The 21,174-nt window shown below is 40.5% G+C and overlaps 1 protein-coding gene across 1 annotated transcript; it reads left to right on the top strand.

Annotated features, from left to right (window-relative positions):
• Window positions 1-17,990: 17,990 nt before the first annotated feature.
• sp8a (sp8 transcription factor a) lies at window positions 17,991-19,986 on the top strand. The gene is made up of 2 exons (XM_012860058.3): window positions 17,991-18,130; window positions 18,425-19,986. Exons 1-2 carry the CDS (start codon window positions 18,113-18,115, stop codon window positions 19,619-19,621), a joined length of 1,215 nt encoding a protein of 404 aa, XP_012715512.2. The 5' UTR covers window positions 17,991-18,112; the 3' UTR covers window positions 19,622-19,986.
• The last annotated feature ends 1,188 nt before the right edge of the window (window positions 19,987-21,174 follow it).

Below are 21,174 nucleotides of genomic sequence, written 5' to 3'. Positions count from 1 at the left end.
AGTGCTTAATCATTCCACCTCATTAGGAGCCAAAAGGTAATATGACATTAAAGCCGATGATGTGTGCATGCATATAACAAAAAACCGGGGCCCGGCACTTTTGCGCCAAATCCAGCCCCGCCAAACACCTCATGGCACTGAATGCTGATGGATCCACAGCTGGAACCTCATCGCATGCTGTTTTTTGCTCTTTCATGAGTCCAAATCCCGAAGATGCGCAGCCGAATGTAAGAGAACGTGGTGCATCTGTCATTCGGCCGTATGCTCGCGTGCAGCTGTCCTTCTTCGCGTGTTATCCGCAGACTCTCTGCGCACACGTAAGCGTAGGTGTGTATCTGTCACCTGCAGTCTTGGCGTCAGGAAGTCTACGTCTCCTAAAGGTTAGGCTGTAAACATGAAGAGATTTATGAGTTCTGCTCTTACGAGTTCATGTTTTGGCAGTTGCTTCTGTTGTTCGTGTCATGTCTGAGTGTGCGAGGAGGGGAGGGGGAGGTTTGTCACAGAGCAAGTGATAACAGATATGTACAGGAGTTTGACATAACTGTTTAATAATGAAAGACATACTATAATTAGAAATAGACAGATACAGTGGATAGATAAATATGTTGACACAAATAATAGGTTGTCATCCGTTTACTCACCACTTCGTGCAAGTGAATATGGATGAAAGTATGTGGGGTTACTGCTCAGCTATGCCTCACCAACATGACATCACTTTGGATGTTTAGCTGCTGACTTGTTGACATCTACCGTTGTTTTTTTCCCCTGTAAATCAGCGGCCACAATTGACTGGATTGTCTCTGACTACTCACGACTCTTAAGAATTAGACAAACGGCGTCGGCCTGATCTGGGTTGGCAGGAAGCTCCACGAAAGCTGGCGGAGTTGAACTTTAATGATGGGTGTTGACAGATGTTTTCAGCCGTGTCGATCAGTGGAAAACAGCCGGTGTGTCTCAGCTGACGCTGTGCCAGCTCAGGGTGTGTGTAAGCTCCTCAAGGGCGAAAAAAGAAGTTAGTTTAGGCCCAATTTTTAGCCCTTATTTGTAATTTGTATATATAAAATTTAAATACCATGATAATCTGCATTAAGGATTAGGAAGATGAATCTGTGGTTATTGTTGCCATACCGCATGGTTTTCAAGCCCCCGCCTTCTTCCTTTGTTTTGCATTCTTAAAATGGCGATGATATGAGTTGTCAAACTGGTTCATGGTGCCAGTCGTTTATTCTGAAACTGCTGCTCAATGTGGAAATTTTAACGTCTCTTTGGCCCTGCCCACTTCAGTTGTAAAGATGGATCACAATGCATTTTTGTGCCACGCCCCTAAATGTCAGGCATGAATGCTGTCAGTCATTTATATACCACACCCTGCCATAGATCTTGGTCACGCTTACATCTCTGCACCGTTATTACGTTTTTTTTTTTTTCAAGCAGAATGGTGCAACATGCTTTTATATATACTGCACTTTACAAATGTATGGGACCCCCCCCCAGCTTCAATATTTCCAAATCTTATTTTATGTGATAAATCCGCAAAATGTAGTCTAAGTTGGAGAAGTAAGGTAATGTAAGTTTATTTATATAGCACTTTTCAGACATTCAAAATGAGAAATTGAATAAATAAATAACAAAATGACTGGAAATTGTTATGTGCATATCTCTCCATCCCCTTTGCTAAGAAGACCCAAAAAAGTTATGGTTCAGCCCCGTACCTTCAAACGTCCTAACATTGGGATAAAGGTGGGCTTCCAAATCTTGGATGTTTCCTTGGAACAAATCCTTCATCTTCAAATGAAAAGCAAATGGTACCACAACAAGGCTGCCAAGAGAGGGTCACCCACCAGAACTCACTGACCGGTCAACGAGGGCATTAATCAGAGGCACAGAGACCAAAGGTAACCCTGAAGGAGCTGCAGAGCTTCGCAGCAGAGACTGGATGATCTGTCCATAGGACCACAATAAGCCGTACACTCCATTGAGCTGGGCTTTATGGAAGAGTGGTCATAAATAAAAGGCATTACTTAATGTTAAAAATAAGAAGACTATTTTTGTGTTTGCCAAAAGGCACGTGGGTGACTCCATAAATGTACAGTGGAAGGTGCTCTGGTCAGATGAGACTAAAATGTTACTTTCCGGCCACCAAGGAAAACTCTACGTCTGGCACAAACCCAACACAGGAACACCATCCCCACCAGTGAAACATGGTGGTGGCAGCATCATGCTGTGGGGAGGTTTTTCAACAGCAGGGACTGGGAAACTGGTCCAAACCAAGGGAAAGATGGATGGTGCTAAATACAGAGATACTCTTGAGCAGAACCTGTTAGTCTGCCTGTGATTTGAGACTGGGGCGGAGGTTCACCTTCCAGCAGGACAATGACCTGAAGCAGACTGCTAAAGCAACACTAGAGTGGTTTAAGGGGAAACATTTAAATGTGTTGGAATGGTCTAGTCAAAGTCCAGATCTAAATTCAACTGATAATCTGTGGTTAAACTTGGAATCACTGTTCAGCAGTACAAAAACATCCAACCTGAAGGAGCTGGAGCGGTTTAGTCTTGAGGAATGAGCAGAAACCCCAAAGACAAGATGTGGTAAGCTCATAGAGACCCATCCAAATAAACTTGTAGCTGGAATTGCTGCAAAGAGTTGTTCTACAAAGTACGGGCATTAAGGGAGGTGAACATTTATGCACAATGAAGTTTTCTGTTATTTAGTCCTATTTTTGTTTGCTTTACAATATAGGAAAAAATGTATAAATTGTCATGTTTTTGTCACGGTGAACCCGAACTCAGACCACACACACGGAGCACAGTTCAGTTATGTTTATTGCTAGGATGACAGGAAGGACTGAACTGCTGGAGGTTGCTGGGACGCTGCGGTTGCTGCGCCGTAGAAACGGGTACCCCCAGAGCAGGCTGAGAATCCTGGCACAGGGGAGACAGGATTAGTCCAACAGAGGAAGATGGACTTACTTGATGCTGGAGGGAGCGGGCAGATACGGAGGACTCGGGAGCCAAACGAGGAACAGAAGGTGACATCCAGGAAGACGTGGGAAGAATCTCTTTCTGAACATCAGGTGATTGAAGGATGAGTGAAGACGAACCAGCGAGAAACTGAAGGTAGAGAAACTAACAGGTGGAGTGGATTCTGTCTGATTGCAGACCTAACAGGTGTAACTGATTACTGGAGGGTAAGCAACGTGAGAGGAACTGAACTCAGACAACAAGAAACAAAACTCAACCCTGACATAAATAAAAAATCTTCAAAGTTGTACGCATGTTCGTATATGAAATACTGCAAACTATCTATTTCAAATCCAGGATGTGAGACAATAAAACAAAGTCAATGATGAGGGGATAAATACTTTTGCACGGCACCCATCCTGAACTCTGTTTGTACAACAAACTGCATGTTTTGGTATTCTCTTGAGGTTTACAATTGATAGTTATTTGCTAAACATTAATTATATTAATTAATTGTGTAGCTTGCAAAAGTCCCCATACCCTTTAAACGTTTTTCAGGATTTTTTGATGTTGCAGCTAAAACCTTTTATGGATTTTATTGGGATTTTATTTTATAGACCAGTGCACAGAGAAACACATAATTGTGATGCTGGAGTGACAGCTATAAATCTTTTGTTTTACCTCTCTTCTAGATGTGCCAACTCAAATGTTCACTCATTCTGCTTTGTGAAATCGGTCCAGCTCAGTCAGATTGAATTGAGACCACCTGTAAACAGGAATTAGCAAATCTAGCCACAAATTCTTAATTGTATTTTATTCTGAATTTTGAATGACTTTGAATGACTAACACAATAGCATGCTTTGATCTTTTGCCTTGCAGTTCTGGCTGTATGCTCGTGGTCAATGTCCTGTCCGAAAGAGAACTTCGGCTCCAGTCTAAACTTTGTATAGTGGCCTCTTACAGGTTTTCTTTCAGGATTGCTTTGTGTTAAATGTCATCCGTCATTCCTCAACTCTGACTCTTTCATTTTAACCTTTGTGGATGGGTGTCAACAAGAGCCATTGTTGAAAACAATCCAGTTTGCACTTCACTACAAGGCTTGTGTGGGCCAGAAAAAAAACTTATAAGAAGATGTTCTGGTTTGATGATTCCAAATTGAAACTTTTTGGCCAACATTCAGAACACTATATGTTGCAAAAATATAATTATCACTGCACATCATCCTGAACACCATGCTGCTGGTGGAGCTATGCTGTGTGGAAGCAGGGAAAATGATGTGATACTTCAAACAGGGCAATCCTTGAAGAAAAACCTTTGGAGGCTACAGGAAACATGGGACTGGGGTGGAAGGTCACTTTCCACAGCATATCCATGTGTTTGAGTGGCTTAGTCAAAGTCCAGACCTCAAACAAATCAGCAATCCACAGCAAAACTACAAAAGCGTTGTTCTCAGATGCTCTTATCCATTCTGACTAAAATCTGATTGTGTGCAGAGTGTGTTCTTCAAGTAAAGATGCAGGGGACTGAGTAAATATGCACACCTCACTTTTCAGTTTTTTATTTGCAAAACATTTTGGAAAGCATTTATCGTTTACTTTGCTTTCTGATCTGAAAGTTCCAGAGCGTTTATCTGAACTGCACTTATATGATGTTGCTAATCAGTCAATCTTTAGTGACACCTCTCTGATTCCCACTGAACTCAAACAACATTCAAAGGTTGTTTGAGTGGCCTCTTGATATTTTTGGCAAAATCCTCGTCATCGGCAGCAAGTTATGTCCCGAAGCCGCCCTGCCGTCGACACTTAGACATTAACCAAGAGGCCTGCACGGTCTGTAATTAAAAGCCCTGCTGTTCATGATGAGCCTTCAAAGAAACAGTGTGAACGAGCAGAATGTACAGAATGTGTCTGCTGGCGACACATTGCTGAGTAATTTACTCCCATCCTCTCAGTGCCATACCTTCATTCATCTACTGAGCTGTTTACATCCGTGTGCGTTTCTTATCAGCAACTTCCAGGTCAAACTGTTTCCTTTTACACCTTTTTTGCACAGACTCAAGAATGACACTAAACAGAACTATTAAGGGAGGGTACCGAGGGAACCTGTGCTCCACCTGCAGGCTTAAATGACACCGAGAGGTCACAGGTCACGAGGATGGGAAAAGGCGTTGTCCGACAGGTTGCCTCCATGTGTTAAAGGCAGGGGGAGCACCTTGAACCGGGGGATGAACTGTGATTCAATTTTTCATCTCAGCTTCAGTTTGAATGTAGCTGAAAGTATGAGAATTAGATAGTAAAAGGCCTATTTTTAGGGTAACATGTAGCTGTATTTCTTCCATGGAGTCCTCTATGGGCTCAGGGCTTTTGTACAAACAACCAAACCCAGAGCTCTAAGATCTAAACTCAAAGACACAGAATTAAGATGAACCAAAAGACTGCTAAAGAGGACAGGACCCCTGCTGCGCTGCTCTCAGACTGCGAGCAAGTTCGTGTTCAAACAGTCTCTTTGAAGCTAAATGCGAAATGATTAAGTCCGCTTGGAAGTCTGCATGGATCTTAGGTGTGTGTTGGCCCGTGCGTGCATGTACCTCTTTGAAGATGGCACTCTTGTATGAAGCAGAGGAAGACCTTTACTGCCAGCACTAAGTGGAGGGTGCAGCACACTATAAAGATTCAAGATAACTGTGTAAATGTGTGTATGTGTGTGTGTGTGCGCGCGCATAGGAGTGTGTAGTTCAGGCAAGACAAGACATGACCTGCAGACCCGGTAGAGCTGACGCCAACCTCTTGTTCCTGACTGTCTGTGTATGTCAATGACGGCCCAGAGGCAGCGCATGTGTGTGTGTGTGTGTGGTTAGCCAGGAAAAGAAACGTTTCATGTTTGACAGGAACCATAAAAGAACAAAAAAACAGTAACCATGAAATCATCTCAGAAACCACCTGAACCCGCCTGGTCTACGAAATTGTGCTGGTATTTGCACGTTAGTCAGAGAAAAACAGAGCTTCAAGGTGACTAGAGGACGCACACTGACCAAATGCGTTTTGATGCCCTCAGTGAACCTGCCTGTTTGATAATCCTGCAAAGCTGGGCATGCTTATTGGTCTGTTTGGACACTTGGTCATCACAAGCGCAAAAAAAAAAAATGCACTCGTTTTCAGACAAATCTCGGGGTGTTTTGCATTTCTTTGTGGTATAAATTAACAATTTGTTGCACGGGCAATTAGCATGAAAATGCTAGAGGCTTTTTTCCAGTCAATTTAACACTGACCCATGTCTCTGTGCTTTTCTTAACCCCCTCACCTCCTCTGCGCCCCCATCCCCTTCATTTTAGGGCAGCTATTGTGAAGAGGTGAAACGCGATGAGAGGGAGGAGCAGTTGTTAACAAGGGACATAGTGTAAACTGTGCGTTTACCCGCGAGAGTGCCTGTGTGAGAAGTTACAAAGGCTATATGTCCCGGGCAGCAAAGACTTGAGCTTTTAATTTTTCTCTGGCAGCTGATAACTATCTAAGCCAAAACAGAAGGATACAGCATTCAGTATAAAAGAAGACTAGTTTAATACCTCTGATGCTTAATTTTTGAGAATTTAGTAAGATCCTCTATATTGCTGTTTTTTTTTTGGTATTTTCTTCCTGTCTTCAACAGCCCAAAAATGTAGGCTTGACATAGCTATAGAAAATAGAGATACAGGACTGAAACTTTTATAAAAAAAAATATATATATAAAAAAATAATGATCATATTAGCAAATCTGTACGCTATACAACATACAGTTCTAAATAAGCTACAGCTGAAGTATTAAGCAACCGTAACACTTGTAGCGCTAGCTTTGCTAGCACTCAAAATTGTTTCAAAAAATGCTCGAATCGTTACTTTGGGAAGCTTGTGTCTGCTATTCTCCTATTTCATTGGGCGAATCGCTTACTAAAATGTTAGCTGTGACAATGCTGCACCGAAACGAAGGAAACATAAACAGCTGCTCTGAGTCCCAAACAAACAGCACTGTTACAATCAACACTTACCAACCTTGATTACTACTATTACTACTACTACTACTACTACTAATAATAATAATTGATAATTATAATAATAAGCATCAAAACAGAGAGAGCCATGTTTTATAAGTCAATGACCAAGTTGTTTACCTGAGGAATCACAAAAACCCCAGTTGTTTCTATTGCTTTTTATCAGAGTGGTTTATTTAGTCACGGCTTGGCTCAAAGAGATACCCTGATGGCCAGCAGCTCACAATGCCAACCCAGGATGTACACACTCGCAGGTAGACCTGGACCCAGCACCACAGAAGTAGCACTGAGCTGTGCACCAAGTCCATTCGTCAGTTCTGAAAGTGAAAAATGATGCCTGGAAGTGTATGATTATGATCCTGGGCTTCTAGGCATCAATCAGTGGATGCACTTACATTAAGCACAGAGAAGACACAAAAACCCTGAAAAATGAACAGCAGTAAATTAATCTCTTCTTCTGAAAGCTGTGTGGGGCTGTGTGCGTGGAGCCAAAGAGGGATGAATGGTGTTATTAGTGTAGAGAGCCGAGATCACGGCGCAAGAAGGTTCAATCAGGTAGCATGAATCAGTACAAGTTAGCCTGAATGTGGGTTTAGAGGAGTTGGTTGTCGTCTGTGGTTGGAGTTGAAAATGGCAGGGTTTGTAGCTTACCAAAAGTATTACGAAAATTTTTTAAGTAAAAAAAATAAAAATTCGACATCAAACGCATGGTAGTTAATATGCTCTGTCTTTTTTGACTTCTCTTTTTTTTGGTATGTTTTATGAAAGTTTTTTTCTTTTTTGAGGCACTAGTATCCTTTATTCCAAAGCGGACATACAGGAAATGGAGTTAAGAGAGAGGGGGAAGACATGTGGCAAAGGTCCCTAGTCCAGGAGACAAACCTGGGACGTCCGCATCAAGGACCTGCTACCCCCTGCACCATCACCGTGCCCCTGGTTTGTTTTCTGAATACATTTGTTTTCTAGGCCTTTCTGTGTTTATAATATAATATTATATAATCAACATCTAGCATATCAATCTATTTGAGTTAGCATGTTTTTCAAAATGGTGTTGATTAGGGTAGCAGGTGTGTGTCTGGGGATCTTTTGCTTTTGCAAATGTCATAATAACAGTTCTTATTTGGAGATTTTGCATGTAGTTGTCCCCATAACCAGTACATGCATATATAATTAAAACAGAGCAGTAAATATAAGACCATTTAGTCTAGATGTCGTGATTTCGGCATGAAAGCTAGTGTTTGCAAGACCCTTTTCATTTAGTTTATTGTTATTGTATCAATCACTCAATTACAACTTTTTACAAACAGTTCAAAAACATATGTATACAGCTCCCTTGTAAAAGCCTTCATTTCCCGTTTTGGCAAATTACTACATTTTAGAAAATTGTTAAGTGAGGTGAAAAACTAACTGGCAGTGGCAGCATGATACGATGGGGATGCCAGACAAAGGATAATCCTTACAGAAAATTGAGACTTGAATGACAACGATACTAAATGTAAAAGTGTTACAATGAAATGATCAGGATTAAGGCAAATTCATGCTTTCAAATGGCACAGACAAAGTCTCGACATTAATCATACCCAGATATGCATTCCTTGAAAATCAATGTTCAAACATGTCATTGATCCTACCTGAATGAGTTTATAACTTAACTTAGCAACAACTACCGTTAAGTGTTTACAATAACTGGCAACTGCAGAATTATTTAAATTCAGCAATATTAAAGGGTTTTCAACCATGCATGGACTGTTTAAGGCCCTGCCCCACCATTGAAGTCAGATTTAAATCTAAACATTGACTAGGCCTCTCCATGATATTCTTTTTTTCAACGCTTCAGAGCTGGATTAGTGCTGATGTACTCTGGATTCTTTTCAGTCAGCATAAACCAAGCACAGTTAAGCTTAAAATCACAAACTGACGCCAGGAAACTTTCTTTTTTTCTTTTTAGGATTTTCTGCTACAGAGAAGAAATTGTGGTTCCTTCACTTACAGCAAGTCATCCAGGCCTTGAATAAAGCCCCAGAACATCATACTACCGCCAGTGACATTCTGTCTTTGATTGTGAACTTTTGAAATGCAATCACTTTTTGGTAATTTTCCTTTGCGGGTTATTGGAACAATTTTAATGCATCTCAGGGATTTCAGCTATTTTATTTGCATAAGAGTAATTCTCTTTCCCCAACCCCCTTGAACTGAGGTCATATTGGAGGAAACAGTAGTGCCAGGCCAATAAGGGAATTGATGCAATGTACAAAAGGATGGCGCATTAGTGAATAAAGACAACTGATCAGCAATCAGCCCCCACACATATGCTTACAGACATCAACCTCATAAAGTAAGCAGCTTTGGTGAAAATGCTCTTATAAAAGATACCACTCTGTAGCAAGCGTGTGTTTGTGTGTGTGTGTGTCAGAAATTGTATGAGAGCTTTTCATCCACTCCACTTACTAATCACAGTCTCATTCTCTCTGGCCCTGCATAATTTCACTTCCCGCCTTTATAAATCTTGCTCCACACTCCACCTCTTCCTCTCCGTCTGAGGGCAGACAGCAGATGTGTTGGCAGCTTAAATGACCTCAGTGATGTATGACTTAACAAATCAAGAGCATCCATCAACACCAACCAAATCATGAGTGTGTGCTGCTGCTGGTGAAGTGCAGTTTGAATTCACATCCAGGCTTAAATTTACAAGAGTTTTAACTCCGCACCTTTACCTCTCTTTATACGATTTGGTATGTCTGCTGGTACACAGGTAGATGTGCTGCATACATGAATGGGAATGAAGCAGTTCAGCATTGTAATTGAACTGGCCCGACGTCTTCGTAGATGAATGAGAGATGTCCTGGGTGATCCCTACATGTATGTGGTTGCGTGAGCAGAACCCAAATAAATGTGTTGAGGCACTAAATTTGGTTTTATTGCAGAATTGCGTAAACTTCTAAGAAAAACAGAAACTTTGCAGATATTCTGCACAGAGGTCCATTGATCCTTTATTTGGCTTTCCAAATGAATGGGAATCTTGCGGTTTCATCTGAGCAATCGCTGCCACAGTCGTCCATCAGCCGTCTGCTGACAGACAGCGGACAAGCCCTCTCAGTGCAGTAATTACAGGAAGCAAAGGAGGAGCTGCTTCAGGCACATCCTGGCACAAGCATCACCTGGACGACTTCCCTCAACTGTTAAACAAGAGCAATTTGTTTTAAGGCTTACAGGTTTATGGGAATGAAAAGACAAATTAGATATACAAGAAGTACCTCCCGAAGCTGGTTTTCACACTCAAGCAGCTTACCATTTTTGTTAAAGAAGCGTTGAACAGGGTCTAAGACCTACAGGGCCTTGGCAGAACTACACCATGAAGTTACAGGTCTGTGTGTGAGATTGACATTTTGGACCACTTGTCGTTTTTCATTTTCTATACCTGCTTGTTCCTTGCAAGATCCAGGGAGGGACGGTGTCTACCTCCAGTGCCCCCTGGGTGAGAGGCGGGGTACACTGGAAAGATCACAGGTTCCATCACAGGGCAACACAGAGAAAATGGTCAAACAACTGCAATTTAAAGTGACTAGATAACCTAACATGCATGTTTTTGGACGGTGGGTGGAAACCAAAGGAGGACCTGGAGAAAACCTGGGGCTTCTTCTTGTAATAAAATAGTGCTAATAGCTACACCACCATGCAGCCTCTTTTTTGTCCAGCTTTAAATTTAGGTCAAAAACCGTCCCTTATTTTCTAAATCATTCTTAAAAGGAAGCTTTAAAGTTTAAATGCAAGTCACGTTTTTTTTCATACATATTTTTGGTTTTACAGCACTTTAAACACAGGAGATGTCATTTAAATGTCTATCAAAATTTTCTGACTCTCTCAGCAAAAAGGTTTCACTGCACAGATATGCTCCGCCCCATCCCCCTATGTTGTGTACCGCTGCTGCAGTACAAAGCTACTGTCACTTTTACTGTTGGTTGGATGATCTAAAAACCGGTTTATGAAGTGGTAATATCTTTTATACCTTTCCAGTACAAGTAATATTTTACAACGGTGTTGTTTTATGGTATTTTTGCTATTTTTGGAGAGCTGTAGGTAATAATTTATCCCGTTGTGATTAGCTTTCCTCCTCCTAACTCCTCCCACTCCAGTAGCACAATAGAATTGTTACCTTTGATGGTCTAAGTGTTTATATCATTTACACTTTCTCAATGCAATTGGTGTTTTATACCGGTGATGTCTTGTGTTATTTTGCAATTTTTGGAGCTGTAAGAAATTAGTTATTGTCTTGTAATCAGAAAGTTTAGTTACTACCCCCCTCTTCCTGCTCCTGCAGATCAAAGGAATATTTACCTGTACTGTATGTTGGATGATCTAAGAGCATTTTATGGAACAGTTATTACACTTTTCCAATACACTGCTGTTTTACAACACTTATTTTGTTGTTTTTCTGTTTTTTTGGAGAACACTATGAAATAAATTATCATCTCGTTATTTAAAACTTGGCAGTGAACAAACCTATCTCTATGTTATTACAATAAGGAGGAAGCAGGGCCATATGGTACAGAAAGGACCGTACATACAACCACTTCGGTTGAGGCCTCCTCTTCTACTTGAAGGTGAGAAGTCTATTCTGCATACCATTGTGATTCCAAAATAAATATGTCATTACAGTATTAGCATTGCATTCCTACACTTATTATAAATCACTGTCAGATGCAACTTTAGTTTTAGCCTTCCATTTAGATAAATCTAATCTAATCTTCAAAATATGTCTTTGTTTCCACAGTGACAACAGTGCAACAGAAGATGAGGAGTATCTGCATGGCACCTTGTGGCATCCTTTGACCACAGACTGCCCCAAGGCCCATGAAGTGCACAGTTGCTTTCGTCCCAAGAAAAAAGAGCAGTTCAACCAGGCCAATCCCCAGGCAGGCGAGGCAAGCTACCCCTCTGCCCACTGATGACAGTGAGGACATGTGGCACTCTCCAGGTGAACCAGACACTGAGCCAAAGACGTCTACATTTTCACCGAGGCATCCTTCTGGTCCCAGAATTGGCACCACCAAATCATGGTCTCCTCTGAGCCTTTTCAAACTTTTTGTTAGGGTTAACTCCATCTGAACAATTATTTCAAACACAAATGCCAAAGCACAATGACTGATTTTAGCAGGGAAGAAATTCAAGTGGACACCACTTACTGCTGAAGTCTTTTAGTGGTTAAGTTTTCAGTGGATTTGTTCATGTTCATTTTACTGATAGTTTTTTATTGCACACTTATTTACACATTTTGCAATAGCTAATTATTGGAAAGTTTTTCACATCCTTGTTTTGTTGATAATTTAGTTTTGCTCATGTTGTTTATTTTGTTTTTTGCCAAGTCTTTTTCTAATAAAATTGTTGTTGTTTGAGACAAAAGGGCACAATTCAGCTGATATTCTCCTCATTTTATTGATATTATGCCGTGAACAATGGTACATTTTTACATAACAGGCGGCAAATCTTATGATCAAATACTTTGTCATATACAGAAGGAGTCCTACAATGAAAATCAGCACTTTTATTTGACCAGAATCCTTTTCATGAGGTGTTTTTCACATTTGGCACGAGCATATTTGTGGAACAAATATGCTTCAACTGATTCAGTCCAGATTTGTTGCAGTTATAATCGAGTTGTGGATCTATAAAGACTTTACCTATAATTGCAAAGGGGTTTTCAGGTTTTCTGCTGTGTCTATTTTGAAAAAATATTTAGATGATGATTTTTTTTCTTTGTTTAATCACCTATAAATCAGACAGCACAACATTTGCTTCAGTGGTTCCACCTGAAAAATGTTATTTAATGAATTTGTTTCACACAAATACTAACTTTTACATTTACACTTTATAACTTTGGAGCTGTACTTTGTTTATTTCAAATATGTAATTTCAGGCAGAAATTGTTCCTAAAACCCGCTGGGCTTAAGGGGTTACCTCTGACCAGTTCACCTCTCCCTCCTAAAGAAAAGCATTGCCACAGCATGATGGGTCTACCACCGTGATTCACTGTGAGTATAGTGTGTTCAAGCTGATGTGCATTATCTTCTGAAAAACATAGGGTCCTGCATATAAGCCAGAAAGTTAAATGTCATGTGACCACAGCGTTTTATTCCACACATATTTGGCATGTTTATGACACGTGTGGCAAACAGTTCAATTCAATTCAATTCAATTTTATTTATATAGCGCCAATTCATGAAACATGTCATCTCAAGGCACTTTACAAAGTCAAGTTTAATCATATTATACAGATTGGGTCAGATTATACAGATTGGTCAAAAATGTCCTGTATAAGGGAACCAGTTGATTGCTTCAAAGTCCCGACAAGCAGCATTCACTCCTGGAGAAGTGTAGAGCCACAAGGAGAGTCGTCTGCATTGTCCGTGGCTTTGCAGCAATCCCTCATACTGAGCAAGCCTGAAGCGACAGTGGGAAGAAAAACTCCCCATAAACGGGAAGTAAAACCTCCGGCAGAACCGGGCTCAGTATGAACGGTCATCTGCCTCAACCAACTGGGGGTTACAGAAGACAGAAGCACACATTGATCCAGTAATCTGTTCTACATTATATGGTAGTAGCGGGTGATCTGTCTTCTCTGGATGATGTCACAGTTAACAGAACGCCAGACCAGGTGTACCTACTATGAAGAAAAAGAGAGAGAACAGAAAGTTTAAGCAGAAATGACGACACACAATGCATAATTGAAGAACAGTAGAACTCAATAGAGTGAGAAAATTAGACCCTGATGTCCTCCAGCCGCCTAAGCCTATCACAGCACAACTATAGAGATAGCTCAGGGTATGAGCCACTCCAACTATAAGCTTTGTCAAAAAGGAAAGTTTTAAGATTAGTCTTAAAAGTAGACAGGGTGTCTGCCTCACGGACCAAAACTGGGAGTTGGTTCCACAGGAGAGGAGCCTGATAGCTAAAGGATCTGCCTCCCATTCTACTTTTAGAGACTCTAGGAACCACCAGCAGACCTGCAGTCTGAGAGCAAAGTGCTCTGTTAGGAACATACGGGGTAATCAGAGCTCTGATATATTATGGAGCTTGATTATTAAGGGCTTTATACATTAGAAGAAGAATTTTAAATTCTATTCTTGATTTAACAGGAAGCCAATGAAGGGAAGCTAAAATTGGAGAAATATGATCCCGCTTGTTGATTTTCATCAGAACTCTTGCTGCAGCATTTTGGATCAGCTGAAGACTTGGAACTGCATTTCGTGGACATCCTGATAGCAAAGAATTACAATAGTCCAGCCTTGAAGTAACAAATGCATGGACTAATTTTTCAGCATCACTCCTGGACAGAATATTTCTAATTTTGGCGATCTTCCGGAGGTGAGAAAAGGAAACTCTGGAAACCTGTTTAATATGGGATTTAAATGACAGGTCAAAAATAACACCAAGATTTTTTACTTTATTACCAGAGGCCAAACAGTAAATGGACTTTCTTGCAGCCATGTTTTTTTTGCTATTTATTGATCTATCACTCAAAAGGCCAATACAATACATTAATGTTGGGGTTGCAATATGACATGTGAAAAACTTTAATGGATGTAAATACTTTAGCAAGGCACCGTTTCTCCCTTATTCTTTCCCAAACACAAACTGATCATCTAAGCACCTGGCCACCCTGAATATGTTTTTATGTTGTGCTGAGCAGATTTTCTTTTGACTCTTCTTATTCTCCTGCTAATTTTCTCAGCGGGACAAGCTGATCACGATAGCCACAAAAAGCAACCCAAGGGACTGGGACATTAGGGGGGGTAGCAAGAGGAAATAAAATACTTCGCCCACCCCTCTCCCCTAAAAGTGCCAGATCTTTATTTCACTCTTTTCTCCCCACTCTTTCTGTCTCAGCGCCCACAAAGTGATTGGAAAGCTTCCAACAATCTTTTTTTGTCAACGTTCGATGGCGCGTGATAATGTGGTCATTATCATCGCCAAAGGAACAGGTTGAGGCTTTGGACAGGGTTTCATTGGGTGCCCTTTAAGCACACACATGCACAGTCTCACACACACTCTCAGTGTGGGAAAAGAATGCTTCTAAAAGAGAAGGACAGCTGTTGGGCTGGCTTGTGAGGACGGTGACCAGGTTAAAGGGAGGATGGCCTACTGTAAACTCCACCTGTGCACACAGCCATGCCTCGGGCTGTGGAGGACAGCAGACGCCAGTGTGGGGGCCTCTCATTTTGTCAGGATAATAGAGCTTCTACAGTCTTGTCAAAATTACTTATATCGGTCAAATCTCTTTATTTTATTATAAATTTAAAAAAATCTGGTATATATATATATTCGTCAAATCTCTTGATTAATCTCTCATATTAAAAACACTTTAAATTTCCAAGTCCTTCTGACAATGTGCTTGAGAAGTTAAAATCCAAATTTAAAGGTAGCACCAAGACAAGACCATCTAGTCCAGTTTAGCCCAATGATACTTTGTTGCTTTTGTGGTTGTATGGTGAAATGGACAAAAGAAATGAAGAGCATAATGGCGTGCCACTCACTCTAGGTCCCACTGCATATGAGTAAAGCGGGATAAAGCTTCTGAAATTATGTTATAGCTTTATGGCATTGTGTGCCACTTCATAAATAATCAATACTGAGACCCCTCTCAAGACTTTCTAGAAGCATCAATAAGAGTTGAATGAAAAAAAGAACAATGAAAAGAATTACAGGGAGACGAAAATAATCCCCAGAGCCCTAACACCCTCAAAGATGCTTCACTGGAAAATGTAATTTTTATAAATAACATTTTCAGCTAATAGATCCCATCTTGAATGCTAAAATGTTAGTTTATATCACAACTATGCTATCTGTGGTGTTTTTCTAGAGTGAAGTAAGAAGATGACAGACTACTAATAACAAGGGACCTGTATTTTCCATTTAAAATTGATACTTTGCTACACTCTGTCATGTGTAAACCCAAATCTGGTTCACTGCTTGAGTTTAAAAATCTGTAAGTCTGAAAGATTGTAAAAAAGCTTAATAGGTAAGCTTGGGAAAAAATACACACACTGAAATAAAATGCCCTGCCAAGAAAAGCTTAGAAAGACCTTCAGAATGCCTGAATAAATTCCACGTTGGCATTTATTGTATAAAACCAATATTTATATGGTAGTATTACTGCTTCTACTTAACTGCTGACGTTAAATTGTGCAAAATGATCGACGAATCAGGCATCCCTCACTCTCTAATCCTATGTTTAAATAACTGTGAAATATTATTCCTAGTATTTACTCTTAGACTCTATAAACCATAAGCTTTCTGATCATGTAAGCTGAACTGTACTTTACATACACAGTAATCAACTTATCTATGCAATATGAGTCCAACTAACTTCACTCAGGCTGACACAGACCTAAAGAAATAAGGGGGAATGTAAAAATAAAAATGCAAAAGGATTTTTCTTTAGTTAGAAATCCAAATAAAAATCATCCTTGCTCATATATTATGGAGAGAAAGATCATTCTGGGTATTACCCAGTGTTTTTGGAGTTTTGGCGTTTTCATCACATATGACCAATTCGAGAATGGAATTACTCATTTATCCATTAACCCTCAATGGATGCCCAAACTGAATCCCCAAACTATCCAAGCTTGAGAAAGGAACAGTAAGGGTTCTTGTTTAAAAGACATTTGTTGTGTGTTAAAATAGATGAAATTGTGAAGGCAGTGGTGGGGTCCTCCCTTCCCTCCCCCAGGACAGGACGCCCCGGGACAGGATGGGGACAGCTTCTCATTTATCAGCCTCTACTTCTGCATGGCCTCACATCAGGAATAACTAAATAACAATAAAATAAATAAAAGCATATTTTCACAAAAAGTTTTTTTTGTAAGGTTGAAAAAATAACAGTGTAACCTTGACGAAAAGATACAACTCAGCTATAACTTGCTTTTTACAATTCTATTTTGTAAAAAGAATTGGGCAGATAGTATGCAGTAGCTTTCAAAGGTTTTAGAGACCTCTATTGAAATTCCAGGGATTTCTAACGTTTACATTTAAAAACTTTTTTCACCTATGATGTGACATATAACAAGCATGAGTTATTTGAAAAACAAACATATTTATTCATAGAACATATATAATTTATAAACTGAGTATATTATCTATGATGGTAGATTAAATTTGCTTTCTCTGAGTTTAAAGTCCACCCCTGCTTGGTTGATCAGCTTTTGTCGTCCCCCAAATCCTACCCTAAGAATAACCAAAATAAAAACTTTGGATAAAGCTTAAAACTTCTAAAAGCTTGGATACTATTATGAATGTCTGTTGCTTATTTGCATAGTTTTTGCTTTTTAGTTTCACTTGTAAATGTTATAACTATTGTTAAAATTGCTGTTCTAGTTTAATTTTCGTTTACTCAATTAAATCAGTGATAGATAGACCATAAAGTGGTTAACAAAAACACTGCTGGTGTCTTAAAAATTTGATAAACGAATAAATCTTTTTTTGTGAGTTTATTTGTATTTTGTGTGTACATGTTCTGGGACTACAAGTGGACATTAAGCCAGTGATTCATGGTTGCAATACTTTTTAATTCACATGATTGCTTTTCTAGCTGCACCCAACTGTATTGTTTATGCAAAAGAAATATTTTACACAATAATTAATTGGGCTTTGTTAAATAAATATGTCATAATAATAATAATAATAATAATAATAATAATAATAATAATAATAATAATAATAATAATAATAATAATAATAATAATAATAATCGTTGGATCCTGGAAATACTGACCTCTGCTGCTTATTAATCTGAAATGTATGTAAAGGTAAAACTTTTTTGTTTTGAATGCGTGTGATTACTTTTAAGTGCTGTTAAGTTACTTTGAAGCCGGACACCATCGCGAGAGTTGGTGTTTTCAGATTTATGATGACCTCGAGCCTGTTAGCGCACAGATGTTTGGAGACGGGTCCGCGCTGCTTTCTGATTGGCCAGCGAGCTCCCAGCGGCACTTCAAAAGGGCCGAGGAGCTACAACTGGAGAAGGAAACGGAGACGAAACCTCAGACCGCTTGGATCCAGATAGGAGTCACATCTACACGCCCAGAGACAAAATCATTAATTCTGCAGAAGACGATATCATCTCTCGGTTCATGGCTGCACTGTTAGGCGTAAGTTCGATGTCTTTGCTGAAATTTGATCTTTTTTTTCAATCCTTTTTTAGGTTTTTAGTGCGTGTAATAGCTTTCTTCTTAATATATATTGTCAACACATGATCACTTACACATCTGCTAAACATATTTATCTGTTGACTACATTATAAAAGCTTGGTGTAATCTGAACGTGTAACCTACCTGTTGCAGTAAAAATATGTCACCTTTTAAATAGTTATAATAGAATAATACTTTTCAGGCTGGGAAGAATATCTAATTCATTAATTTATCGTTTGTTTTTTTTCTCTATAGGAGGAACCGAGGTTGGGCAGCACGCCGCTGGCAATGCTGGCCGCCACCTGCAGTAGAATCGGGGACCTGACCCCGTCCTGCTCCCCTGCTCTGTCAGATGGAGCCCCGGGACTGACCAAAGGCTTTCACCCCTGGAGAAAGACTTCCCAGGCCAACAGCAGCGCGATCGCAGTTTCGTCAGGGATCTCCCGGATAAATGGTCCAGGGCTGACATCGGAGGCCTCCAGCGCCTTCTCAGTGGCACTTCCAAACTCTTCTCCTGGAAGTGATTTTTCGCTGTACCAGAGCGCCGCGTCGTCCTCAGATTACAGTGTTTCCGATTCTGCGTCCGCGCAGCGTCCCGTGTTCGTGCCAAAATTTGCGCCCTCTATGGAGGGGATAGCAGGGATTTATCAGAGGATGCACCCTTATGATTCCTGGCTAAAGCCAGCCGGGGAGGTCAGCAACGGGTCTGCTGTGTGGTGGGACATGGGCGCTAGCTGGATGGACTCGCAGAACCCCGCCGGGTTACAGTGCGCCTTGAGCGGCTACAGTAACGACTACAGCCCTGCCTTCAGCGCCGGTGCGTCTCAGCACCAGCTCCCCGGCGCGCAGCACCTGTTTGACGGCTTCCGGCCACCTGCCTACACGGAGTCTACCAACGCGGCGCCTCCTACGACAGGGACCCCCACCGTTTCTCTGGCCACACCCTCCCGGCCCTCGTCGCGCAAATACTCCGGTAGAGCCACCTGCGACTGTCCGAACTGTCAGGAGGCGGAGAGCCTCGGCCAAGGGGGGTTGAGTCCACGGCGGCGGGGCGTGCATAGCTGCCACATCCCGGGCTGTGGGAAAGTTTACGGCAAGACGTCCCATCTGAAGGCGCACCTGCGCTGGCACACCGGCGAGCGGCCGTTCGTCTGCAACTGGCTCTTCTGCGGGAAGCGCTTCACCCGTTCGGACGAACTCCAGCGGCACCTGCGCACGCACACCGGCGAGAAGCGCTTCGAGTGTCCTCTGTGCCACAAGCGGTTCATGCGCTCCGACCACCTCAGCAAACACGCGAGGACGCACAGCCCGGGGGGCTCCGAGGGCGGCGCAGAGCCGGGGTCCCAGCGGGAGAGCGCCGACACGGACGGCGGCGTCGCCCGTTGCCCAATAGAGTCACCAGGGCTGCGTGCGGGCGGACAGAGCGCTAAGATCGAGAGATCAGCGGACTAATCCAGTCGTGACATGTGGGAATTTGATGAAAGCAGTCTGAAACGGGGTTTCTTTGGACACTGGAACACTGAAATAGCACTTTATGGTTAACTTCAGTTGTGAAGTGTTGTGAACTCTCCTTACCTCATCTGATAATTGTAGACTAAAAAATATATGTGTTTATTACGGTTCCTTTTAGACATTTTTGATACATGTGCCTAATTTATTCCATGCGTTTTTCATATACAATAAGCATCCTGATACATAAGTATGCAAATATTTAAGTTTATGTCCATCTAAAATATCTTACGATAAACAAGTACATTTTTTATAATCTATCGATGCTTGTACCTGGTATTAATAAAACAGGAGAATTTTGTACGATGGATTATGTCGATCTCTTTGTCGTAATACTAATGGGATGTCAGTCAGAGTCAAAGGCAAGTTACTTGTGTGTGTGTGTGTGTGTGTATATATATATATATATATATATATATATATATATATATATATATATATATATATATATATATATATATATATATATATATACTCCAACTCCAAGTGTTTCCTTTATTTTTTTGAGCAGTATATATATTTATATACATAGGGCAATTCAAAATGTATCAGGGGAATAATATAAGGAGTAATGTATATAATATATACAGCTTAGACATGATCAAATGAATTGATCAAATGATATTCACCCATTATGGATTTAGCAACAATTGTGTTTTAAGTTTTAAACAAATTAATTTTACAAGACTGTTTTCAGTCCATACATTTCTGCACATCTCAGGTTTTCAGTTGTTCAGACGTGAGAACTAGAAAAACTTACTATTGCCTCCTCTTGTCTTACTTCTGGTCTTGGGGAACCCTGGCTTTGCAGGTCGGATCAATTCATGCCTGACAACTAACTCTGAAATTGATTTTGGCCCAAGTCCATTACAGACTGTTTACCAGATTTTAGAATCTATTTTGTTTTTCCCAGATCCGGGGGGTAGTTTACAGATTTAACAGCTGGTGTGATAGGATTAATTTTCCTGCTGTTGGTCTGGAGCTGTATTGAATGAGTGACAGCTGTCTATTAACCCTTTGATCTTACAGAGACCCACACATATAATCAATCTAACCAACTAAACTTTAAAACATATTGCCATATTTTTTTTGTCATATTTTGACAGGAAACTTTTTTTCTTTATTCCTGTAACTTTTTGCTCCAGCTAAATAGAAGCTTAACAAAGATTCCTGCTGTGTCCTACACCTCTCACATGGAAACTGATCAGGTTCATATGACAAACACTACCATGTATTTTTTAACTACAAACATATTTACTCATTTCTGCACAAATTTGAAGCGACTGGTGTTCTTCTTCAACCTTAAAATTGGTGGGGATGCATGCTACAGTTGAAAGCAAAAGATAATGGTCATTGTTTTTTTTAATTATTATTATGTTTACTTTCAGATATCTAAGCAGTACAGGCTTACTTAACAGATGGTTCATCATGCACAAAAAGTTATGAATTTTAGAAATATTGATATTTTTACTGCAACTGAAATACACATACAAAAC

The sequence above is a fragment of the Fundulus heteroclitus genome, chromosome 13, assembly GCF_011125445.2.
Source record: "Fundulus heteroclitus isolate FHET01 chromosome 13, MU-UCD_Fhet_4.1, whole genome shotgun sequence".
Lineage (NCBI taxonomy): Eukaryota > Metazoa > Chordata > Actinopteri > Cyprinodontiformes > Fundulidae > Fundulus > Fundulus heteroclitus.
Note: the sequence above shows the minus strand (reverse complement) of the source record. Positions and strands in the feature narration are given on the sequence as shown.